The sequence below is a fragment of the Lampetra planeri genome, unplaced genomic scaffold (genome assembly GCF_965212315.1).
Source record: "Lampetra planeri unplaced genomic scaffold, kcLamPlan1.2.h2 scaffold_529, whole genome shotgun sequence".
NCBI lineage: Eukaryota > Metazoa > Chordata > Hyperoartia > Petromyzontiformes > Petromyzontidae > Lampetra > Lampetra planeri.
In genome coordinates this window covers 3,396-30,186 of record NW_027615352.1, presented here as the reverse complement: position 1 = coordinate 30,186, position 26,791 = coordinate 3,396, and the positions used below count along the sequence as shown (strand labels likewise).

The 26,791-nt window shown below is 54.7% G+C and overlaps 1 protein-coding gene across 1 annotated transcript; it reads left to right on the top strand.

Annotated features, from left to right (window-relative positions):
• Positions 1 to 1,818: 1,818 nt before the first annotated feature.
• Positions 1,819 to 26,791, top strand: LOC144741395 (solute carrier family 35 member F2-like). The gene is given in 12 exon segments (XM_078623938.1): positions 1,819 to 1,996; positions 2,692 to 2,861; positions 6,392 to 6,564; positions 7,960 to 8,087; positions 12,068 to 12,227; positions 13,950 to 13,987; positions 13,989 to 14,045; positions 14,047 to 14,108; positions 20,025 to 20,077; positions 23,334 to 23,488; positions 25,405 to 25,580; positions 25,582 to 26,791. Coding segments are annotated over 11 exon segments (1,266 nt in total). The 5' UTR covers positions 1,819 to 1,996; positions 2,692 to 2,712; the 3' UTR covers positions 25,697 to 26,791.

The window sequence follows — 26,791 nt, the reverse complement described above, 5'->3', positions numbered from 1 at the left end:
GTGCACGAGATGGTGCAATGCACGAGATGGTGCAGTGCACGAGATGGTGCAATGCACGAGATGGTGCAATGCACGAGATGGTGCAGTGCACGAGATGGTGCAATGCACGAGATGGTGCAATGCACGAGATGGTGCAATGCACGAGATGGTGCAATGCACGAGATGGTGCAGTGCACGAGATGGTGCAATGCACGAGATGGTGCAATGCACGAGATGGTGCAATGCACGAGATGGTGCAGTGCACGAGATGGTGCAATGCACGAGATGGTGCAATGCACGAGATGGTGCAGTGCACGAGATGGTGCAATGCACGAGATGGTGCAGTGCACGAGATGGTGCAATGCACGAGATGGTGCAATGCACGAGATGGTGCAGTGCACGAGATGGTGCAGTGCACGAGATGGTGCAGTGCACGAGATGGTGCAATGCACGAGATGGTGCAATGCACGAGATGGTGCAATGCACGAGATGGTGCAATGCACGAGATGGTGCAGTGCACGAGATGGTGCAATGCACGAGATGGTGCAATGCACGAGATGGTGCAATGCACGAGATGGTGCAGTGCACGAGATGGTGCAATGCACGAGATGGTGCAATGCACGAGATGGTGCAATGCACGAGATGGTGCAATGCACGAGATGGTGCAGTGCACGAGATGGTGCAATGCACGAGATGGTGCAATGCACGAGATGGTGCAGTGCACGAGATGGTGCAATGCACGAGATGGTGCAATGCACGAGATGGTGCAGTGCACGAGATGGTGCAGTGCACGAGATGGTGCAGTGCACGAGATGGTGCAATGCACGAGATGGTGCAGTGCACGAGATGGTGCAATGCACGAGATGGTGCAATGCACGAGATGGTGCAATGCACGAGATGGTGCAGTGCACGAGATGGTGCAGTGCACGAGATGGTGCAGTGCACGAGATGGTGCAATGCACGAGATGGTGCAGGGCACGAGATGGTGCAGTGCACGAGATGGTGCAGGGCACGAGATGGTGCAGTGCACGAGATGGTGCAGGGCACGAGATGGTGCAGTGCACGAGATGGTGCAATGCACGAGATGGTGCAGGGCACGAGATGGTGCAATGCACGAGGGAGCTGCCACCCTCCCGGGCCGTCCATAAATGACGTCACGCACCTAGGGGGGGGGGGGTTCAGACATTTGTGACGATGTGTGACGAGGGGAGGGAGGTTTGCGCAACTTTAAATAAATATAGACAACACGTTCTACTTAATTAAATATACTTTTTTTAATAAATGTTTTCTCCTACAACATCAGAGTGCAGCGCCACATTAAATACGCACTACAATGACAATAGTTTAAAGCGATTTGAAGCATGTTTTATTTTGGGGGGGGGGCAGAGCTTTCTGACGTCATATTTGAGGGGGGGGGTCTGACTTTTTGTGACGCCGTGTGACGAGGGGGGGGGGGAATCAAAGATCGTCCAAAATCGCGTGACGTCATTTATGGACGGCCCCTAATCGCGTCTGTCCACAGCGAGTCGATAGTACAGTCTGTTCAGTGGGAGTCGGAAAAACCGGTCATCCGTAACCGGTCGTGTTAACAATTACCCGATCCAAAAGTCGGAAAACCGGTAACCGTTTGCTGTGGAGTGTTGCGAGCGCCGACGTGCAAACAAAGCAGCACGGCACGTGCGGCTCTGATTGGAACCGGGTGCAGCCTCATCACTCATCCCACCCCTCCTCCTCCTCCACCACGTGTTGCGGTCGCGTCTCGGTTCAGGGGAACACGGAGCGAAGGCGCATCACTGCAACTCCTCGCTCACACCACTTGCTGGAAGAAGGGGAGGGAGGGAGGGAGGGACCTTAGCTCGCTGGCCTCTCTGCGTCGCTTGAGCGTTCCCTTCTCAACTTCGATATACGACGACCCCAATACGCATCTCTTAGACAATAAACACGCGCGTCTCGCCCTGCGAAAGGGGCGCTTAATCCAAGGGGGCGAGACAACTCTGCGTGCGAGAGCAATAAGCCGGTGAATGAGTGACGACGACGATGTCGCGTGTGCACGCGCGCTAATGGTTAACCGCGTGGCGGCGGGCAGGCGAGGGCCGGGAGAATCCTCGGGCGGTCTCTCTCTCTCTGTCTCTATAACCCCACCACGGGAGTCTCGGAGCCAGCCACTTGCACCCTGGCCGCTGGCGGTGGTGGAGGTGGAGGCAGTAGCGTTGCTGCTGATGCTGGTTGTTGTTGTTGGTGGTGGTGGTGCCTACTGGTGGTGGTTGTGGTGAGATGTGCCGGTGGTGGAACTAGCATGTATGTATGAACTTCTTTCGCGCCGTACGTAGCCAGCCGTGCTAAGCGGAGGTGCGGAGTTGGCACAACAAACTGATAGTGGTGGTGGTCGTGGCACAACTGGTGGTGGTGGTGGTGGTGCTTGCTGCTGCTGTTGGTGGTGGTGGTACGACTGATCGTGGTGGTGGTGGTAGTGGCACAATAGGTGGTGGTGGTATTAGTACGACTGATCGTGGTGGTGGTGGTGGTATTAGTACGACTGATCGTGGTGGTGGTGGTGGTATTGGTAAGACTGATCGTGGTGGTGTTGGTTGTGGTGGCATTGGTACGACTGATCGTGGTGGTGGTGGTGGTGGTATTAGTACGACTGATCGTGGTGGTGGTGGTGGTATTGGTACGACTGCTCGTGGTGGTGGTGGTGGCTGCTGGTGCTAGTTGTACCGGAGGTAACCCATCATGGACCCGTGGGGAGCGAGCGATTCTCAACATCCTCCGCACGCGGGAGTGGAGGTCGCGCCATCAAGCGAGCAGCAGCAGCGTAAGAAGTTGACGGCGTTCCCTACGGGTCAAGAAATCCAAGTTCGCCTCCGACGGATCTTCACACGGTGAGAGACGCACCACGGAATCTCTGCACCGGTGCGGTGCGCGAGGTCTCTGCCTGTTCAGTCCTCTTTGTCAGGGTCCACTCTCGTCTCGTGATGATGATGATGATGATTGTGATTATTCTCATGCTTGTCAAGCCAGGAAATTCTCACCACGTTGTCGTGGTTCGGGGTGGACGGGGATGATTCGAATATGACGGGAAAAAACCTCAACGCCACTTCAAAGGGAAACATGAAAGGCGACGTTTCGGGCAATGACCCATCACACATAGATATTACAATTCAGTCATGTGACTGGTGATTATTTTTTTCTCTTCGGATTCGGACTCGTCAATTGTTGCTGTTGTTTTAAAAAAAAACAACATCAACAAAGTTAAACCAAACACGACAATGTCACCGGTATTGTTCAAACATTCCCAATGCTGAAAGAACACCTCCAAATGACTCAATTGGGATCGTACAGCAACAGAAGTAGCAGCATCTCCTCCTCCACCGCCTAACCCAGGGGTCGGCAACCTGCGGCTCCGGAGCCGCATGCGGCTCTTTTGAACCTTGACCGCGGCTCCGGGGCGGATGCTAGCGAGGGGAGGAGGCGCACTGTGACACCTGCTCTGGCGTTGCCGCTGCTGACAGGTCGCCGCTCCGCTCCACACTGCCCGCCCGGTGACAGGCAATAACGTTGCCGTTGCTTTGTCACATGTTTGGAAGAAGTAAAAAGCTTCCTGGGCAGCAAAGAGCTCACCTTTGCTGAACTGGAACAGCCAGAGTGGCTGGAAAAATTACATTTTATGGTAGACATGACAGCACATCTAAACACGCTAAATACAACCCTTCAGGGGAAAGGAGGCACAGCCCTGCACATGCTGGAGGAGGTTTTGGCATTCGAGCGCAAGTTGACAGTGTTTGTCAAAGATTTACAGAGAGGTACACTGTCTCACTTTCCCTCTTTGAGAGAGTTCAAACAAAGTCACGATACGATAAATTTGGAATATTTCAAGTCTGCAATCACCACAATGCAAAGTTCGTTTGGGAAACGATTCTGTGAGTTCAGAGAGGAAAAAACGACATTATCCTTCCCTGTCACTCCCCTGGCGATCGATCCATCCCTATTGAATATGACTGCATTTGCAGGTGTAAGTCAACCTGATCTTGAGATGGAACTGGCCGATATAGCCGACAAAGATATATGGGTGTCCAAGTTCAAATGCTTGACCGCTACTCTTGAGGATGTTGCCCGTCAGAAGGCCATTCTGGCTCAGAATCATAAATGGAGTGATATTGAAAACCTTCCCAAACAGGACAAACTTGTATTCGAAACATGGAATGCCATCCCCAACACTTATATAAACATGAAAAAGTATGCATTTGGAGTCCTGTCGATCTTCGGCTCCACATATGTATGTGAGCAGGTCTTCTCCAACATGAACTATATTAAAAACAAACATCGATCACGCCTCACAGATGACAGCTTGCAAGCCTGTGTGAAAATGAAGGTGACGTCTTACAGCCCTGATGTGCAGACACTGTGCACTGAGGTTCAGGAGCAAAAATCCCATTAACCAGGTAATTTAGCTATTAATTTGCAAAAATATATTTTACATTGTTAAGTGAAAAAGTCCTTTTTTTATTCAGATTGACAGCTGACTGCACGATCCTGTATATAGCAATAAGGTAAGAAACAATATATGCAGTGTTATATTTGTTTTAATAGTTGCAATGGTTTTGCGGCTCCCAGTTTATTTTTTCCTTCGGAAACGGGTCCAAGTGGCTCTTTATGTCTTAAAGGTTGCAGACCCCTGGCCTAACCAAACCGTTGACTTATGATTGTATCTCGTCGCGACCCGCGTGGCTAATGGACAACTGCAAGGAATCCGTTACCCGTTTTGTTATTAACCCAACACGAGGCTATAAACGCAACTTTTTATATAATTCTAGATTTGAAGTTTTCGTGACTGCAATGATCCATACTCTTTGGTTCTTTCGGTAAAGTCACTGCACTCCCTGCCCCCTGCATCTCTCCTCCCTGGCTCCTACCCCCCCCCCTCCTCTTACCTGATATAATCGATTGTCACAAACAGCTCTCTTTGCCCACTACAGTAATTGTTGTTTCTTACTGTGGTTGTCCCACCTGATGATGGAAGCTTGTGTTGCTTCCGAAACGTCGTGATTTAATTTAGTTATTTCTATTTTGTTTATTTTTTTTAATTGTATTAATTTATATTCTTATTTTATTTTTTCACCTACGTGACTTTACCGAAAGAACCAACGAGTATTTAGATTATCTCACCAGGTAAGGCCCACACTAAGCTGCTGTATAGTTCGTTTTATTTTTAAAAGCGACCTGGCTATCACAAATGATCGCTCAACGAAGTGGCTTCTCATCGTCATCATCACGTTGACATGTATAGCAGCCAAATACTCTAAACGCGTGACGTTGATTCTAAATGTGGAGGGAAAAAACCGGAGGACCCGGAGAAAAATCCACGTGACCGCGGGGAGAGAAACACCACAAACTCCAAATATACAGCAGCAGGCGTCAGGGTCGAGATCGATCCCACGACCTCCTGTATACCAGGCGAGGTAGTTAACATCTCCTAGCCACCGTGATGATGATGAGCGAGAGACACGCAGACTCCAAATATACAGCAGGCGTCAGAGTCGAGATCGAACCCACGACCTCCTGTATACCAGGCGAGGTAGTTAACATCTCATAGCCACCGTGATGATGATGAGCGAGAGACACGCAAACTCCAAATATACAGCAGGTGTCAGGGTCGAGATCGAACACACGACCTCCTGTATACCAAGCGAGGTAGTTAGCATCTCATAGCCACCGTGATGGTAATGATGAGAGAGAGACATGCAGACTACAAATATACAGCAGGCGTCATGGTCGAGATCGAACCCACGACCATCTGCATACCAGGCGAGGTAGTTAACATCTCATGGCCACCGTGCCCCCCCCTCCCACCAACACTTACACGGCAACTCGCCAAACCCACCACTCAAGTGAGCTTTAGACCCCCACGTCCACGGCTCGTGATGACTCCGGGGTTATAGGGGGGTCCCACTTTTGAGGGGGGGGGGGTGCCTGCGCTCCTCTCAACTTGACAGAGCAGAGAGGTGGGTGCCGAATGACTGACGTTCATCATCATCATGAGCAGCAGCAGTAGCCCTAACGGCCTGTTCTCAAGGCTATACGGGGCGGGCAGATGGTTACCTCTGTCTGTATGTTCTTGGTTCTTTCGGTAAAGTCACGTAGAAGGGAAGTAATAAAATAATAAAAATAAAACATAATAAATAATTATCACGACGTTTCGGCCACAACACAAGCAGCCGTCCTCAGGTGAAGACCAGGTCTGTCGAGGCGACAGCGTCTAAAAGAAAACACCACCACGCTTGGAGCGTCTATTTAAGCTGGGTTGGAAGGGGGGGGGGAATGCGCATTGGCAAAATAATCTGCATATCAAGAGGAATTTAGCATATTTATGGGAAATGCAGGAAATACAGGAATGCGATTATGTATGTTACAGGGAACTGGCCTTGAACCTAGCTCTGGGGCAGCTGCTGTCGGTGCTCATCTGCGGCACGGGCGTGTGCAGCGAGTACCTGCAGGAACACGGCGTGAACACTCCAGTGTTCCAGAGCTTCTTCAACTACGTACTGCTGCTCCTCGTGTACGCGGGCATGATGGCGCTGCGCCGCGGTCAGTCCAAGGCCTCTCGGGAAGTCACTGGGAGCTGGGCCTTTTGAAATCATCGAGTCTGAACACTCGTTTCTTTAGAACTGCTTGTGCGTGTTTAGTTTGTTGTCATTCCACTCGGCTACGATGAGCACGGTTGGTTACGTACGGTGCCAAAGGCGTTCAACATTCATACACACATACACAACAACAACAACAACCGCCATTCGCCACGACGCTTGTGCCAGGCCATGTGCACCTTGAGGCCACGTGAAGTGTCGAACGCCCGCTGGCAGGAGGTCACGGGGCAGACCTAGGTGCCACGGGTCGACTGACTGAGATGACCGAGATGACTGGCTGATGCACCACCTGTGCCGCCTACTGTGCCAACTTGCTGTGCTTTAACCACCCGGCGCTCCGCACGTTGTTGTGAGCGTCGCTCCTCCGCCCTCCGTTGTTGTTGGAGGGCAACTGACTCCAACTGCCCAGTAGCGTCCTTCACGAGCCTCCTCCACAGAGGCCGATCTTGACACCGCTGGTACACATACACAAAGAACAAAGAACCCCCGTATAGCCTTTAACAGACTGTTGGGGCAAGTGCTGTTAGCGAGCACCTATGAAGGCCGGAACGGTACACGAGGGGGTGGGTGGCCAGCACCACGCCCGACCGCCTTTGTCTCCCTAGTGACAATGTTTACACACCGCACCAGGTACTCATTTGAGGCTGAGTCGACCTAGGGGAGGCCCGGGACCGGTTCAAATAATCGTCACTGGTGTTGGCCGTGAGCGGGAATCGAACTCGTGTCGCCGGGTTCATCGCGCAGCGCGCTAACCGCTGCACTATCGCTCCCCACTACACATACACACACACATACACACATACATACATACACACATACATACACTGGAGCTTTGCACTTTGAAATCTAGATCTAAAACTCATTTATCCCAGTGGGCCTTACCTTGAAAACTCGTATAGCTCAGTGGGCCTTACCTGGCGAAAAGAAAAACAATAGTTCAGTTTAGTTTGTCGCGCCAAATGGTGCAATTGCGCGCACAGGAGCTCTCCAACACACGCGGTGCTGAAGCAGTAACTCACTCGCACAAGCAACACTTGGTTTGTTCGTGTGTCGGGTGGAGGAGGGTATACGACACGAACAAGCACGCGGCGATTTGACCCAAACATCAACTGGGAATGGTCACGCCGGTCGCGAAAGTCCGCCCGTTTTAAACTGACACCACCCCCACCCACACCTCACCACACCCACACCTCACCCCACCCACACCTCACCATCCAACTCGCCCCACCCACACCTCTCCATCCAACTCACCCCACCCACACCTCTCCATCCAACTCACCCCACCCACACCTCTCCATCCAACTCACCCCACCCACACCTCTCACCGTCTATCGCGCAGACGACGGGAACTTGCTGGACGTGCTGAGGGCTCGTGGCTGGAAGTACGCGTTGCTGGCCCTGGTGGACGTGGAGGCGAATTACCTGGTGGTGAAGGCCTACCAGTACACGACACTCACAAGCGTGCAGGTACTACCTGGTAGTGAAGACGCACCTGTACACCACACTCACAAGCGTGCAGGTACTACCTGGTAGTGAAGACGCACCTGTACACCACACTCACAAGCGTGCAGGTACTACCTGGTGGTGAAGGCCTACCAGTACACCACACTCACAAGCGTGCAGGTACTACCTGGTGGTGAAGGCCTACCAGTACACCACACTCACAAGCGTGCAGGTACTACCTGGTGGTGAAGACGCACCTGTACACCACACTCACGAGCGTGCAGGTACTACCTGGTGGTGAAGGCCTACCTGTACACCACACTCACAAGCGTGCAGGTACTACCTGGTAGTGAAGACGCACCAGTACACCACACTCACAAGCGTGCAGGTACTACCTGGTGGTGAAGGCCTACCAGTACACTACACTCACAAGCGTGCAGGTACTACCTGGTAGTGAAGGCCTACCAGTACACCACACTCACAAGCGTGCAGGTACTACCTGGTAGTGAAGGCCTACCTGTACACCACACTCACAAGCGTGCAGGTACTACCTGGTAGTGAAGGCCTACCAGTACACCACACTCACAAGCGTGCAGGTACTACCTGGTGGTGAAGACGCACCTGTACACCACACTCACGAGCGTGAAGGTACTACCTGGTGGTGAAGGCCTACCTGTACACCACACTCACAAGCGTGCAGGTACTACCTGGTAGTGAAGACGCACCAGTACACCACACTCACAAGCGTGCAGGTACTACCTGGTGGTGAAGGCCTACCAGTACACTACACTCACAAGCGTGCAGGTACTACCTGGTAGTGAAGGCCTACCAGTACACCACACTCACAAGCGTGCAGGTACTACCTGGTAGTGAAGGCCTACCTGTACACCACACTCACAAGCGTGCAGGTACTACCTGGTAGTGAAGGCCTACCAGTACACCACACTCACAAGCGTGCAGGTACTACCTGGTAGTGAAGGCCTACCAGTACACCACACTCACAAGCGTGCAGGTACTACCTGGTAGTGAAGGCCTACCAGTACACCACACTCACAAGCGTGCAGGTACTACCTGGTAGTGAAGGCCTACCAGTACACCACACTCACAAGCGTGCAGGTACTACCTGGTAGTGAAGGCCTACCAGTACACCACACTCACAAGCGTGCAGGTACTACCTGGTAGTGAAGGCCTACCAGTACACCACACTCACAAGCGTGCAGGTACTACCTGGTAGTGAAGGCCTACCAGTACACCACACTCATCAGCGTGCAGGTACTACCTGGTAGTGAAGACGCACCTGTACACCACACTCACAAGCGTGCAGGTACTACCTGGTGGTGAAGGCCTACCAGTACACCACACTCATCAGCGTGCAGGTACTACCTGGTAGTGAAGACGCACCTGTACACCACACTCACAAGCGTGCAGGTACCACCTGGTGGTGAAGGCCTACCAGTACACCACACTCACAAGCGTGCAGGTACTACCTGGTAGTGAAGACGCACCTGTACACCACACTCACAATCGTGCAGGTACTACCTGGTGGTGAAGGCCTACCAGTACACCACACTCACAAGCGTGCAGGTACTACCTGGTGGTGAAGGCCTACCAGTACACCACACTCATCAGCGTGCAGGTACTACCTGGTAGTGAAGACGCACCTGTACACCACACTCACAAGCGTGCAGGTACTACCTGGTGGTGAAAACGCACCTGTACACCACACTCACAAGCGTGCAGGTACTACCTGGTAGTGAAGACGTACCTGTACACCACACTCACTAGCGTGCAGGTACTACCTGGTGGTGAAGGCCTACCAGTACACGACACTCACAAGCGTGCAGGTACTACCTGGTAGTGAAGACGCACCTGTACACCACACTCACTAGCGTGCAGGTACTACCTGGTGGTGAAGGCCTACCAGTACACCACACTCATCAGCGTGCAGGTACTACCTGGTAGTGAAGACGCACCTGTACACCACACTCACAAGCGTGCAGGTACTACCTGGTAGTGAAGACGTACCTGTACACCACACTCAAAAGCGTGCAGGTACTACCTGGTAGTGAAGACGCACCAGTACACGACACTCACAAGCGTGCAGGTACTACCTGGTAGTGAAGACGCACCTGTACACCACACTCACTAGCGTGCAGGTACTACCTGGTGGTGAAGGCCTACCAGTACACCACACTCATCAGCGTGCAGGTACTACCTGGTAGTGAAGACGCACCTGTACACCACACTCACAAGCGTGCAGGTACTACCTGGTAGTGAAGACGCACCAGTACACGACACTCACAAGCGTGCAGGTACTACCTGGTAGTGAAGACGCACCTGTACACCACACTCACAAGCGTGCAGGTACTACCTGGTAGTGAAGACGTACCTGTACACCACACTCACAAGGGTGCAGGTACTACCTGGTAGTGAAGACGTACCTGTACATCACACTTACCAGCGTGTGGGTTTAGGGAGGTGTGGGAACGAGACGAACGAATGATGACTTATATCTAAACTATTTTTATTTTACCAGGTAAGCTCGACTGAGCTGTGTGGCTCTTTTACAGAAGAGACCTGGTCACAAGTGATAGCCCAACGAAGTGACTTATCGTCGTCGTGTGGAAATGTATAGCAGACAACTACTCTAAACGCGTGATTTTTAAATTTTAAAACCGGAGGACCCGGAGAAAAATCCACACGACCACGGGGAGAGAGACACCGCAAACTCCAAATATACAGCAGGCGTCAGGGTCGTGATCGAACCCACGACCTCCTGTATACCAGGCGAGGTAGTTAACATCTCCTAGCCACCGCGGTGATGATGATGAGAGAGAGAGACGCAAACTCAAAATATACAGCAGGCGTCAGGGTCGTGATCAAACCCACGACCTCCTGTACACCAGGCGAGGTAGTTAACATCTCCTAGCCATGATGTTTACTGGACGTCTGTGAAAAAGCGCTCTAATGCGCATTGGCTTCCTCCAGTCCAAATAAAGATTCTGATTCTGAGCTGGGAGAGGAGGTGATGGCAGTGGGTCACGATGATTGGGGGAACAGAAGGGGGGGGGGTGGAGTAGGGGTGGATGGGGTGGGGGTGGTGCGGTGTGGGGGTGCGGAAATTGGGAGACGAGAGGAGTTCGTGGTTGGGATCGGGGGGGTGGGAGAAGGAGGGGGAGGGGCGCTGAGGGGAGGGGTGGAGGCAGGGCTGGGGGGTGGGGGAGGTGCGGGGATGGGGAGGGATACGAGTTTGGGATAGGAGGGAGGGGGGTGAGATTTGGGGAGGATGGGAGGGGGGCATGCCCAGAAGAGGGGGTGGGTGGGGGGGGGACGGAGCCATTTCGGATACCACAGCCATCAAGAGGTTGTCATCCAGACTTGTGACTCGGATATGCCTGGGGGGGGGGGGCGCTGAGGTCAGGAGTGTCCGAGCGTCGTGATTGGCGCGCTGTCGTGAGCCATGTCGCTACAAACAAAGTGCACGCGGCTTTGCCGGGCTGAGCGCACGCGCAGAGGGAGAGACGGAGGGTCACGGTCACGAGTTGCTCGGGTAAGGTTGAAGTGAACATCGTGGTGCTTAAACCTCTGCCCCTCCACCCCCTCACCTCCACCCCCCTCCACCCCCCCTCCATCCCCCCTCTCCATCCCCCCCCATCCCCCCTCCATTCCCCCCTCTCCACCGCTCCCCTCCACCCCTTCTCCACCCTCCTCTCCACCCCCATGCTCCCTCCATTCCCCCCCTCCACCCCCCTCTCCACCCCCCTCTCCACCCCCCTCTCCACCCCCCCTCCACCCCTCCCTCTCCACCCCCCTCTCCACCCCCTTCTCCACCCCCCTCTCCACCCCCATGCTCCCTCCATTCCCCCCTCCACCCCTCCCTCTCCACCCCCCCCCTCCACTCCCCCTCCCCCATGCTCCCTCCACCTCCCTCTCCACCCCCCCATCCCGTGTCCACCCCCCCTCCCATGCTCCCTCCTCCCCCCTCCCCCCCGCCCCGCCCCCAGCTGCTGGACTGCATGGTCCTGCCCGTGGTGTTCGCCCTCTCGTGGTTCTTCCTGCGCGTGCGCTACCGCGCGGGTCACGTGGTCGCCGTGGCGCTCTGCCTCGTGGGCGTGGGGGCCATGGTGGGGGCCGACCGCCTCACGGGGAGGTCGCAGGGCGAAGGTGACGACGGCTGACCGGCCAACATCGTCACCATCACCATCATCACCATGGTCACCGTCATTATCATCACCATGGTCACCATCGTTATCACCATCATTATCATCATCATCATCACCATCATCACCATGGTCACCATCGTTATCACCATCATTATCATCAGCATCATCACCATGGTCACCATCGTTATCACCATCAGGATCACCAAGTTGATGAGACTGACATCCATTACATCCTCAGCAGCAACAGCACTACAGCCTAGTGAGGGTGTCCCAGACAACCGTCCGAAGGGAGAATTTAAACTGTCCCCCCGCGTCCCCGTGTGCCCCCCCCCCCCCCGCGTGTCTCCCCCCCCCGCGTGTCCTCCCCCCCCCCCCCCCGCGTGTCCCCCCCCCCGCGTGTCCTCCCCCCCCCCCCCGCGTGTCCCCCCCCCCCCCGCGTGTCCTCCCCCCCCCCCCCCCGCGTGTCCCCCCCCCCGCGTGTCCCCACCCCCCCCGCGTGTCCCCACCCCCCCCCCCGCGTGTCCCCTGCGTGTCCCCCCCTCCCGCGTGTCTCCCCCCCCCCGCGTGTCCCCCCCCCACCCCCGCGTGTCCACCCCCCCCCCCCGCGTGTCCCCCGCGTGTCCTCATGTATCCCCACATGTCCCCCCAATGCGTCCCCTGTGCAACTCTGCACGTGCAACTCTGCACGTGCCCCATGTGACCCCCGCGTGTCCCTTCATCTTCTCCCATGTATCTCCCACGTGTACCCCACGTGCCCCCACGTGTCCCTAAATCTTCTCCCATGTGACCCCACGTGTCCCCCATGTGACCCCACGTGTCCCTGCATCTTCTCCCATGTGTCTCCCACGTGCCCCCCACGTGACCCCCACGTGTCCCTGTATCTTCTCCCATGTATCTCCCACGTGTCCCCCATGTGACCCCCACGTGTCCCTGCATCTTCCCCCACGTGACCCCCACGTGTCCCTGCATCTTCTCCCATGTGTCTCCCACGTGCCCCCCACGTGACCCCCACGTGTCCCTGTATCTTCTCCCATGTATCTCCCACGTGTCCCCTATATGTCGCCCACGTGTCCCTAAATCTTCTCCCATGTATCTCCCACGTGTTCCCCATGTGTCACCCACGTGTCCCTGCATCTTCTCCCATGTGTCTCTCACGTGCCCCCCATGTGACCCCCACGTGTCCCCCACGTGACCCCCACGTGTCCCCTGCATCTTCCCCCACGTGACCCCCCACGTGTCCCTGCATCTTCCCCCATGTGACCCCCCACGTGTCCCTGCATCTTCCCCCACGTGACCCCCACGTGTCCCTGCATCTTCCCCCATGTGACCCCCACGTGTCCCTGCATCTTCCCCCACGTGACCCCCACGTGTCCCTGCATCTTCCCCCACGTGACCCCCACGTGTCCCTGCATCTTCCCCCATGTGACCCCCACGTGTCCCTGCATCTTCCCCCACGTGACCCCCACGTGTCCCTGCATCTTCCCCCATGTGACCCCCACGTGTCCCTGCATCTTCCCCCATGTGACCCCCACGTGTCCCTGCATCTTCCCCATGTGACCCCCACGTGTCCCTGCATCTTCCCCCATGTGACCCCCACGTGTCCCTGCATCTTCCCCCACGTGACCCCCACGTGTCCCTGCATCTTCCCCCATGTGTCTCCCACGTGTCCCTGCATCTTCTCCCATGTGTCTCCCACGTGCCCCTCATGTGACCACCGCCCCAGCCTCTAACCGCGCGCTGGGAGACATGCTCGTGGTGGCCGGGGGCCGTCCTCTACGGAGTGTGCAACGTGTGCGAGGAGCAGCTGGTGCGCTCCCGGGGGCCGCGTCGAGTTCCTGGGCGCAGTCGGCCTGTTCGGCACCCTCATCAGCGGCGTGCAACTGTGAGTCGTGTTGGAGGGAGGGGGGTGGGGGATGTTTTATTTAGTGGGGGGCGAGCTTTGAGTGGGGGTGCCGCCGTCTTGTTGATGATCTGTGAGCCCGCTGGACTTCGATTCCATCTCCCGGCGTGGAATTTGAAACAACGGGGGGGGGGGGGGGGGCAAGCTTCTTAAACTCCACGCGGCAGCAGTGTGAACCGGTTCGCCTATAATCGGCAGGTCACGTGTGGTGGGGTGAAGTTTGGGTAAACTCTCCCACAGCCTCCAAGACCGTACAGGTCCCCGGCGGCGTGGAAGATGACAAATCATCTCCAAACGCGCCGTCAAGAGCCCCCCCCCCCCCCCCCCCGAATGGAAGTGATTCCACCAGCAGCGCCGTGAAGAAGCAATTGCAGGAGCTGCGTCTTTACCTGTTGAGTGGGGCGGCGGTGGCGGCGGCGGGGAGCGGCGTTTGATAGAGACGGAGAGAGTGGAGAGATTCTGAGCGGTGGCGAAGATTCTGAGCTGGACATCACAGCAGGGCAGAGGTCGCAAACGGGTTTTGATTCCTTACCCGTACCTGTACCCGGCCGCACCAGGGTCGCAAATGGGGTACGGGTACCCGTTCCCTACCCGTACCCTACCCGAAATGAGTGACAAACAGTTAACTCACCAGTGACTCACGGCCTACCCGTACCCGGCCGCACCAGGGTCGCAAACGGCTACCCGTACCCGGCTGGGTACGGGTACGGGTACGGGTAGCCGGGTATCGGGTAGGGTACGGGTATCGGGTACCCGGTTGCGACCTCTGCAGCAGGGCGACAGCGGCTCGCGTCGCTCAGCTCAAAGGTCAACGTCGCTCAGCTCAAAGGTCAACGTCGCTCGGCTCAAAGGTCAATGTCGCTCAGCTCAAAGGTCAACATCGCTCAGCTCAAAGGTCAACATCGCTCAGCTCAAAGGTCAACGTCGCTCAGCTCAAAGGTCAACATCGCTCTGCGTGGCTCTCGGCCAATGATCGGCAGCACGTGGCACGGGAGCCGCGCGCGGTGGCTCTTTGGCCTCCTCCATTGCGGGCAGCAGTTTTACGAAGAAGAAGACGAAGAATTATCCTAAACACAATTTTACGCACAGATAGAAAAAAACAGTTTATTAAATACGAGAGGGAATGGGTCACTACGGAATGTCTTGGTGACGACACAATGTGCAGTATTGTTAAAGAATAACTTGGGGCACAGAAACTAAATAGACGTAGTTTAGTCCATCACCTATTTTGTTTAAGTCGGAATTTGTGTTGTCGTCTCCTGTATACCCCCTGCTGCTGTGTGTCTGTCTGTGTGTCTGTGTGTGTGTGTCTATGTGTGTTTGAGTGTGTGTGTCTTTGTGTCTGTCGTTGTGTGTCTGTCTGTGTGTGTTTGTGTGTGTACACGTGGCTTTGTGCGTGATGCGGCTCTCTGTGAACTATTTTGGTCAAAGACTAAAACAACAACAACGTCACTTATTGTTATTTTGGTGACCAACACCTGCTCTAGACTTTTCGGTAAGTGACAAAACCGGTTTTAATCGGTTCACATGACGAGTTTATTTCACGCGGCTACCACTAATGAACAAACAAAGAAACGGGCTGTGAGTGAGCAAACTCGACTGTGAATGACACTGTGGCTCTCAAAATAAATAATATATTCATAATAGGCGACGTTTCGGGCAAAGGCCCTACCTCATGAATAGAGGCCAGTCGAGAGACAGAGAGGACGATAAGAGTTGGAAGACCCCACCCCCTTGTTTACACCATGATGAGAATTAACACTATGGGAACCTCATTTGCCAGTAAAAATATGATAATTGGTTCTTTACCCTTCTATCTGGCAAATAAGGTTCCCATAGTGTAGATGCTTGCCCCGAGCTCTCATACTCTGATGGTGCATTGTCGTTGAGTTGTGCGCCTTTTGGCGTCATCTGGTCCAACCCATATGAGACTAGGCTCAAAGGAAAGCTGTCTCGGGTGTGGATCAATCAACTTCAAGGACAGTGCACATTATCAGAGTTATGTTCTTTTGTTTGTATTATGACTGCAGGTATTGCGGTCTATGCAAACATGACTCCTTGTAAAAAGGTGTCAGTTTTGTTGCCAGATAGAAGGGTAAAGAACCAATTATGAGAATTAACATTTTAATCCAATTAAATAGGCGCACGAAGAGTTACCCAACATTAGCCATTAAACGCCAAACTCCTTCAACGGTTACAAACGCATGCACTCCGAAACTATACATTCACGGATATTCAGTCAAAAAAACGATAACACGTTGCACCTTGCTCCCGTGACTCACGGTCGTGCGTCACGATAGCCCCTTGAGCCCCCCTACGGTCGTGCGTCACGATAGCCCCTTGAGCCCCCCTACTCACCCCGACTCACGGTCGTGTGTCACGAGACCCCCTTGAGCCCCCCTACTCACCCCCTACTCACGGTCGTGTGTCACGAGACCCCCTTGAACCCCCCCTACTCACTCCCTACTCACGGTCGTGCGTAACGAGACCCCCTTGAGCCCCCCTACTCACCCCCTACTCACGGCCGTGCTTCACGAGACCCCCCTTGACCCCCCCCTACTCACCCCCTACTCACGGTCGTGTGTCACGAGACCCCCTTGATCCCCCCTACTCACCCCCTACTCACGGTCGTGTGTCACGAGACCCCCTTGAATCCCCCTACTCACCCCCCGACTCACGGTCGTGCGTCACGAGACCCCCTTGAGCCCCCCTACTCACCCCCTACTCACGGTCGTGCGTCACGAGACCCCCTTGATCCCCCTACTCACCCCCTACTCACGGCCGTGCGTCACGAGACCCCCTTGAATCCCCCTACCCACGCCCTACTCACGGTCGTGCGTCACGAGACCCCCTTGAACCCCCCTACTCACTTCCTACTCACGGTCGTGTGTCACGAGACCCCCTTGAACCCCCCTACTCACTCCCTACTCACGGTCGTGCGTCACGAGACCCCCCTTGAGCCCCCCTACTCACCCCCCTACTCACGGCCGTGCTTCACGAGACCCCCCTTGACCCTCCCTACTCACCCCCCTACTCACGGTCGTGTGTCACGAGACCCCCTTGATCCCCCCTACTCACGGTCGTGTGTCACAAGACCCCCTTGAATCCCCCTACTCACCCCCGACTCACGGTCGTGCGTCACGAGACCCCCTTGAGCCCCCCTACTCACCCCCTACTAACGGTCGTGTGTCACGAGACCCCCTTGAGCCCCCCTACTCACCCCCGACTCACGCTCCAGACAGCCTCACCACGATATCGACGCAGACAGCAGCAGCAGCAGCGGCAAAGGTAAAAGTGCAGCCCCTTGCTATTGATGGCTCGTGCGGCCACTTTATCACGCAGTAGCAGCAGGCTTTACCGACCAATACCATCCATCAGCTTGTTTCGGGGTTATGTCGCTTCAATATAAACCCGCCACCACCCGACACAGCCAATTAGTAAGGTTTGTCACGTGAACAAAACCTGCCAGCTGGTTACTAGTACAGCAACACCGGGTTGTGTGGTAGAGGGTAAACCCACAACGATTTACGATTCGCAGCCAGTCACGCCGTCTGAGAGAGCCGGAAGATTTAAAGCGTTCGGGACTGCAGGAATCCATACTCTCTGCTTCTTTAGGTAAAGTCACGACTCTACAAACCGCCCCCCCTCCTTCCCGTGCCTATATAAAGCCACAACAGCAGATCATTATTTCTCACCTGATGACGGACGCTTATGTTGCGACCGAAACGTCGTGTTCTATTACACTGGTCAACAAAAACAAGTTTTTTTTTCTGGCCTGGACTTTTTCAGCTGTTTTAGACTAATTTCAGGGTGCCGATTCCAAGTCTGATCTCAGATTTGCTCTATCACATCTCATGTTATACTATCGGCATACCCCATTTCCATTGATTTTACCCGAAATTAACTCTGTCACTTATGATTGCAAGTTGTTGCGAGTCGGTGACTGCTTTAGTGTTAAAATATGGTGCTGTATTTTTAGGATAGTGTGTTTATAATATCATTTTATGTAGATATCCACACTTATTTATCATTTTTCTTCTGCAGTTTTTATTGAAAATGCAATATTTGATATCTCAAAAACCTATGTGATAGACAAAAACTGATGCCAGATTTGGAATCAGCACCCCAAAATTACCGTTAGAATACCTTATGCCAGAAAAAGTGTGTTGACCAGTGTTTTTTTCTATCTACGTGACTTTACCGAAAGAATCAGAGGGTATATAGAGCAAGTACGAGTTGAAGATTTGCCAGCCGGCCTGGATAGCCAAATGGCTTGTCCAGTGAGCCGCAACCATTAGCAGCGTCCGCAGGAGATGTCAACTACCTCACCTGGTTGTTCGGCAGGTCGCCGGTTCGATCCCGACCCTGACGCCTGCTGCTGTATATTTGAAGTTTGCGGTGTCTCTCTCTCTCTCTCATCATTATCACGGTGGCTATGAGATGTTAACTACCTCGCCTGGTGTGCGGGAGGTCGTGGGTTCGATCCCGACCCTTGACGCCTGCTGCTGTATATTTGGAGTTTGCGTGTCTCTCTGATCATCATCACGGTGGCTATGAGATGTTAACTACCTCGCTTGGTGTGCAGGAGGTCGTCGGTTCGATCCGACCCATGACGCCTGCTGCTGTATATTTGGAGTTTCCGTAACTCTCTGTCTCTCTCCCCCCGTGGTCGAGTGAATTTCTCTCCGGGTCCTCCGGTTTTCCCCTCCACAATAATAATCAACGTCACGCGTTCAGAGTATTTGACCGCTCTAAATGTCCGTGACGATACGCAACTTCGTCGGGCTGTCGATAATTTTTGGCGGCCAGGTCGCTTCTGAAAAACAACTACGTAGCAGCTGAGCGGGGCCTTAGTCGGTGAAATTTAAAAAAATGGTTAATAGTCACGTAGAAGGGAAGTAATAAAATAATAAAAATAAAACATAATAAAATAATTCTCACGACGTTTCGGCCACAACGCAAGCAGCCGTCCTCAGGTCACCTGATAATTATTTTATTATGTTTTATTTTAATTATTTATTACTTCCCTTCTACGTGACTTTACCGAAAGAACCAAGAAGATGAATCCCTGCAGTCACGAAATCTTTAAATCGAAATTTTTTTTTTTATAGTTTATATATTTTGTGTTGTATAGAGCGCACTAACTCCGGCCCGCGGTTTCACTCTGCGCGTCGCTTCTCTATAGCGACGCTCAAATGGTTTTATTTTGTGCGGGGCGACGGTCGAGACCGCGGGCGGGTACCGTGTCTGTCTGCGGGGGTGCCCTGGGGCTTGATGTGCGACACGCGATTTGGGGGGGGGGGGGGTCTCTGTCCGTGGTGAGCTGCTCATCACGAGAGAGAGCGAGCGACTGGTCAGGGACGACGCCGTCTTTACTTTGTGTGTTGTTGACCTTTGTACTCCCCCCCCCCCCATACCCTATCCACCCCACACTTCACACCCCACCACCCTACCCCCAAACACTCACTCACACGCTCTCATACACTCGCACACTCTCTCGCGCACACACGCACATACCCACTCGCTCTCACACATGCATGCACACGCGCTAACATACACACTCTCTCGCACACACACGCGCGCTCACACACACGTGCTCTCCAACACACACACACACGCACACACACAACACACACGTATATACTCATACACGCACACTTTCACACACACACGTGCTCTCACACACACACCCACGAACACACACGCACGAACACACACGCACACGTATATACTCTTACACGCACACTTTCACACACACACACGTTCTCTCACACACACACGCACGTACACACGCACACACGCACACACACAACACACACGTATATACTCTTACACGCACACTTTCACACACACACACGTGCTCTCACACATGCACGTACACACACACAACACACGCAGAGCCATCGCCGAGCGCAATGCTCTCGCCAGCGTGGAGTGGACCTGGCGCGTGGGTCAGTATTCACCCCCCCACCCCACCGGTCCCGGGACCACTAACCCGGGACCGGTACAACTCCTGCCGCCGTGACGACGAGAATCGCGGCGATGAGAACAGCGGTCGCGCCGAACCAAAATTCCCGTTAGGGGCCGTCCATAAATGACGTCACGCACCTAGGGGCGGGGGGGGGTCAGACATTTGTGACGATGTGTAACGAGGGGGGGGGGGTGTTTGAGAAATGTGACGTCACATCAAAATGCGCAACTTTAAATAAATATAGACGACACGTTCTACTTAATTAAATAGACTTTTTAATAAATGTTTTCTCCTACAACATCAGAGTGCAGCGCCAGATTAATTACGCACTACAATGACAATAGTTTAAAGCGATTTGAAGCATGTTTTATATTTGGGGGGGGGGGCAGAGCTTTGCGACGTCATACGAGGGGGGGGGGGGATCTGACTTTTTGTGACGCCGTCTGACGAGGGGGGTGGGGGTCAAAAATCGTCCAAAATCGCGTGACGTCATTTATGGTCGGCCCCCCAAGGCGCTGTCCATAACGTAGCTTTAAAAGCGGCAACAGAAATGGAGCGATTTAGATGACTGGGGGGGGGGGGGGGGTCAAGGGCCTGGGAACGAGTGACCGCGTTAGAGGGCGCGTGGGGGTCACGGAGTGGAGGGGCGAGGGGAGGGGGGAGGGAGGGGAATTGGCGATGTGGGGAGAGGCGGCGAGGCTTTAAGCGTGGAGAGGTGAAGCATGTGCAGGGGGCGTCGCAAGGGTTGAGGAGGAATGATTGGCAGCACCTCCCCATTAGCACGGTTGGCGACGTACGGTGCGAACGAAGTTCAACGTACATGCAATTTAGGCGGGGGGAGTGCAATTGTTGAGGAGTGAGTGACCGTGGCAGAGAGCACGGACGGGGTCGCGACAGGGTGCAGGATACACCACTCCCAGTGCGGGCGGCATTTCCATGTCTCCTCTCCAGCGCTCCTCTCCAAAATCGATGTCTGTGTGTGTCTTTGTCTCTCTGGGTCTGTGTCTGCTGCTGCTGCTGACTGTGCGTGTCTGTGCAGGGCTCCTGTGTGTTAGCTTCGATTGCTTCTGCTGATGATGCTGCTGATGATTCTGCTGCTGCTGCTGATGATGATGCTACTGCTGATGATGACTGTGCCTGTATCTGCCTGCGCAGGGCTCTTCTTGTACGTGGGCTTTGCCTACTTCTGCTGCTGCTGCTGGTGATGATAATACTGCTGATGATACTGCTGATGCTGCTGACGCTGATAATGATGATACTCCTAAGAGGTGTTTGGGTTAGATCGCGTAAATATATCAATGTGTCGTTAAAACCCACCACCACCCGACACAGCCAACTAGTAAGGGTTGTCACGTAAACAGAACGTGGCAATTCGTCACTAGTACCGCACTAACCGGTGTGTTGGAGAGCAAAGCCACAACATTTACAAACTGAGTACGCTGAGTACGACATTTCGCAGTAATCAACTAGCTTCATCTACGCCTCCTATATAAGGAGCGAAACAGGTGGACTTCTCCACAAATCTGGCTGTCGCCTGATGAAGCTAGTTGTAATTACATGGCGAAACGTCGTACTCAGATTGTAAATGTTGTGGCTTGGCTCTCAAACACACCGGTGTGCTGTACTATATTCTCAGGTTTTTTCGGTAAAGTCACGTAGGTAAAAACATTAAAATTAATGAAAGTAAAATAAAACAAAACAAAATATTTTATTTTATTATTTTATATTTTATATTATATTATTTTGTTTTGTTTTATTTTACTTTCATTAATTTTAATGTTTTTACCTACGTGACTTTACCGAAAAAACCTGAGAATATGAATCATTGCAGTCACGAAAGCTTCAAATCTAGAATGTGCTGTACTAGTATACTACACTATACACTACATTGTACACTATACACTACATTGTACACTATACACTACATTGTACACTATACACTACACTATACACTACACTACATTGTACACTACACTATACACTACATTGTACACTAAACACTACATAATACACTATACACTACACTAGTGCTGTACTAGTATACTACATTATACACTATACACACTACACCATACACTACTATACACTACACTTATACACTACACTATACTACTATACACTACACTATACACTACACTAGTGCTGTACTAGTGACGAATTGGCCACGTTCTGTTTACGTGACAACCCTTACTAGTTGGCTGTGTCGGGTGGTGGCGGGTTTAACGACACATTTATATATTTATACGTGATCTAACCCAAAAACCTCTTATGGATGATTTTGGCCACGAAAGCCTACTACGTGTTAATGATGCTACTGCTGATGATGATGCTGCTGATGCTGCTACTGCTGATGACTGTGCGTGCCTGTGGCTGCGCAGGCCTCCTGTACGCGGGCTTCTCCTGCTGCTGCTGATAATCATGCTGATGATGATGATGCTGCTGATGATGATGCTGATGATGATGATGCTGCTGCTGATGCTGCTGCTGCTGATGATGCTGCTGATGATGCTGCTGCTGCTGATGCTGCTGCTGATGATGCTGCTGCTGATGATGCTGCTGCTGATGATGCTGCTGATGATGATGCTGCTGCTGATGATGATGCTGCTGATGATGATGATGATGCTGCTGCTGACGATGACTCTGCGTGCCTGTGGCTGCGCAGGCCTCCTGTACGCGGGCTTCGCCTGCTGCTGCTGATAATCATGCTGATGATGATGATGCTGCTGATGCTACTGCTGATACTGCTGCGGACAATGACTGTGCGTGCTTGTGGCTGCGCAGGCCTCCTGTACGCGGGCTTCGCCTGCTGCTGCTGATAATCATGCTGATGATGATGATGCTGCTGATGCTACTGCTGATACTGCTGCTGACAATGACTGTGCGTGCTTGTGGCTGCGCAGGCCTCCTGTACGCGGGCTTCGCCTGCTGCTGCTGATAATCATGCTGATGATGATGATGCTGCTGATGCTACTGCTGACAATGACTGTGCGTGCTTGTGGCTGCGCAGGCCTCCTGTACGCGGGCTTCGCCTGCTGCTGCTGATAATCATGCTGATGATGATGATGCTGCTGATGCTACTGCTGATACTGCTGCTGACAATGACTGTGCGTGCTTGTGGCTGCGCAGGCCTCCTGTACGCGGGCTTCGCCTGCTGCTGCTGATAATCATGCTGATGATGATGATGATGCTGCTGATGCTACTGCTGACAATGACTGTGCGTGCTTGTGGCTGCGCAGGCCTCCTGTACGCGGGCTTCGCCTGCTGCATGTTCTCGCTCTACAGCCTCATGCCCCTGGCCCTGCGCCTCACGAGCGCCGCTTCCGTCAACTTGGCCATCCTCACGGCCGACCTCTACAGCCTCTTCCTCGGCACCTTCCTCTTCAAGTACCCGGTGCGCGCTCCGCCACGCAGCACGCTCGCACGCAGCACGCTCGCACGCAGCAGGGTCGCACGCAGCAGGGGTCGCAAGCAACAGGGTCGCAAGCAACAGGGTCGCACGCAACAGGGTCGCAAGCAACAGGGTCGCAAGCAACAGGGTCGCACGCAGCACGCTCGCACGCAGCAGGGTCGCAAGCAACAGGGTCGCAAGCAACAGGGTCGCACGCAACAGGGTCGCACGCAGCAGGGTCGCAAGCAACAGGGTCGCAAGCAACAGGGTCGCACGCAGCAGGGTCGCAAGCAACAGGGTCGCAAGCAACAGGGTCGCAAGCAACAGGGTCGCAAGCAACAGGGTCGCACGCAACAGGGGTCGCACGCAGCAGGGTCGCACGCAGCAGGGGTCGCAAGCAACAGGGTCGCACGCAACAGGGTCGCAAGCAACAGGGTCGCACGCAACAGGGTCGCAAGCAACAGGGTCGCAAGCAGCAGGGGTCGCAAGCAACAGGGTCGCACGCAGCAGGGTCGCACGCAACAGGGTCGCACGCAACAGGGGTCGCAAGCAACAGGGTCGCACGCAACAGGGTCGCACGCAGCAGGGTCGCAAGCAACAGGGTCGCACGCAACAGGGTCGCACGCAACAGGGTCGCACGCAACAGGGTCGCACGCAACAGGGTCGCACGCAGCAGGGTCGCACGCAGCAGGGTCGCAAGCAACAGGGTCGCAAGCAACAGGGTCGCACGCAACAGGGTCGCACGCAACAGGGTCGCACGCAGCAGGGTCGCACGCAGCAGGGTCGCAAGCAACAGGGGTCGCAAGCAGCAGGGTCGCAAGCAACAGGGTCGCAAGCAGCAGGGTCGCAAGCAACAGGGTCGCACGCAGCAGGGTCGCACGCAACAGGGTCGCAAGCAACAGGGGTCGCAAGCAGCAGGGTCGCACGCAACAGGGTCGCACGCAGCAGTGTCGCAAGCAACAGGGTCGCACGCAGCAGGGTCGCAAGCAACAGGGTCGCACGCAGCAGGGTCGCAAGCAACAGGGTCGCACGCAGCAGGGTCGCAAGCAACAGGGTCGCACGCAACCGGGTCGCACGCAAACAGGGTCGCACGCAACCGGGGTCGCAAGCAACAGGGTCGCATGCAACAGGGTCGCATGCAACAGGGTCACACGCAACAGGGTCGCACGCAACCGGGTCACACGCAGCAGGGTCGCAAGCAACAGGGTCACACGCAACAGGGGTCGCACGCAGCAGGGTCGCACGCAACCGGGTCACACGCAACAGGGTCGCACGCAACCGGGGTCGCAAGCAACAGGGTCGCATGCAACAGGGTCGCACGCAACCGGGTCACACGCAACAGGGTCGCACGCAACAAGGTCGCACGCAGCAGGGTCGCACGACGGCGCGTGTCTCGCACTCGAGCGATCGGTCGCACGAAACCGAGTCGCTCTCAACCCAAATCGCTTTGTCCACAGCGCTCGTTAATCGTCCAAGTAGCACCTTTTAATATCGCAAGAGGATTTCAGAGCTCGGGAAATTGAGTCGTCCTCCATCTGTGTCCCCTTGTCTGTCCGAGAGCTGCGGAGCGGGGGGTACCGTTCAGCGGCGAGGTGCGGCGTTCAGAGTTGCTCCCTCGAGTGGGGGGGGGTCCTTCCGCCAGCTCGCTGCACGATCGAGCTATTGCACACACACACGGCTGCACCTTTACCTTCGTCTTGCCACCTGATGGCCAGTGGGGGGGAGGGGGGGGGGTCGGGCAACCTGCAGCTCCAGAGCCGCACGCGACTCCTTGAAGAATCTGCTTCGTGGCGTTATTTATCAAGCACCCACCGCGTCGTGTTCACGTTGCATTGCGGCTCTTGTAACGTTGAGGTTGTTTGTTTGTTGTTGTTGTTTTGGTTTTCCCACTGCCGCTCCCCCCCGCCCCTGCGCCGCAGTTCTCAGCCCTCTACATCGCCGCCTTCCTCATCATCATCTCCGGGCTCATCGTCTACTCCGTCACGCCCACGGCGGAGGCCGCCGTGACCGCCCGCCCGGCCGGCCCGGCCATGCCTGGCGAGGAAGCGGCGGCGGAGGAGAGGGGTGGTGGGGGGAGAGGTGGCGAGGAGGGTGGCGGCGGCAGCCTCCGCCGGTGCCGGCAGCAGGACGGCCGTCCAGGCCGGAGCGAGCTGCGACTCGGTGCGGGTCATTGGCCTCGAGTTACCGACGATTCGCGGCTCCAAGGCGTAACGCGGCGCGGTGGTTTGCCGGTGGTGGTGGTGGGTGGTGGTGATGATGCTGTTGGTTGGTTTTGCTGATGTTGTTGGTGCTGGTGGCGAGGTTCGGTGCTGCCGGTGGTGGTGGTGGTGGCGCCGATGTTGCTGGTGGTCGTGGTGCTGGTTTTGCAGCTGGTGGTGGTGTTGGTGCTGCTGTTGTTGATGGTGATACTGATGGTGGTGGTGCTGCTGGTCGGTTGTGGTAACGGTGGTGCTGCTGCCGCTTTTGCTGGTGTTGATGGTGGTGGTGGTAGCAGTGGTGGCACTGTTGGTGGTGCTGGTGGTGGTGATGGCACTGATGGTGGCAAGGACTCTGCGTGCTGGGCACTGAGACGGTGGCACGGTGGTACCGTTGAGCCGTAGTGCATTTTGCCGAGCGTTGCAGAGGTTTGTGGTTCGAGCCCCACGGCCGCCCTGGTTAATACCGCGGGCCAATTAACCATAAAGAGTGCGCGCCGTCCGCTTCACAGTTCGCGTGAGAGATCCCGTGGTATAATTGTGAATATTTGCCCATTGTGTGCTGGTGTCACGGTGCATATTTGGCAAATTCAACTAAACTTGAAAAATTACACCGCAAATTACCAAATTGGGAATAACCACACAGCACCATCGCCTCACCCCCACCCGCCGCCACCCTCCACCCTATCGTGAGACTCACGCAGACTGCGTCTGTGGAGCATAGTGCATCTTGTAGATATCCCCGTGCTATAATGATTTGGCAATTACCAAATGTACTCATGATTTGGTGATGCGGCTGCTGCTACTGCCGCCACGTTGGCAGCGGTGCGCGACCAACGACTCTCGACACGTTCCTCAACGACAACACCCGTGGCCCGGACTCCGGAAGATATCTACACGAGGCAAAACCCTCGCCCAACGCGGTGGGTCTGGGTCACGTTCCTTTGAAAATCGCCGCCGTCGGCAAATCCGCGATCCGCAAGGCTCGGAGGCAAATGTGAGAGCTCGGGGTTTGGGTTGTGGTTCGTAATACGCCACCGACACTCGCCCCGCCGTCCTGTTTCACGCCGCTCTGCATCAACGCAACACATTAAAGAGGAAGTATTTTCAA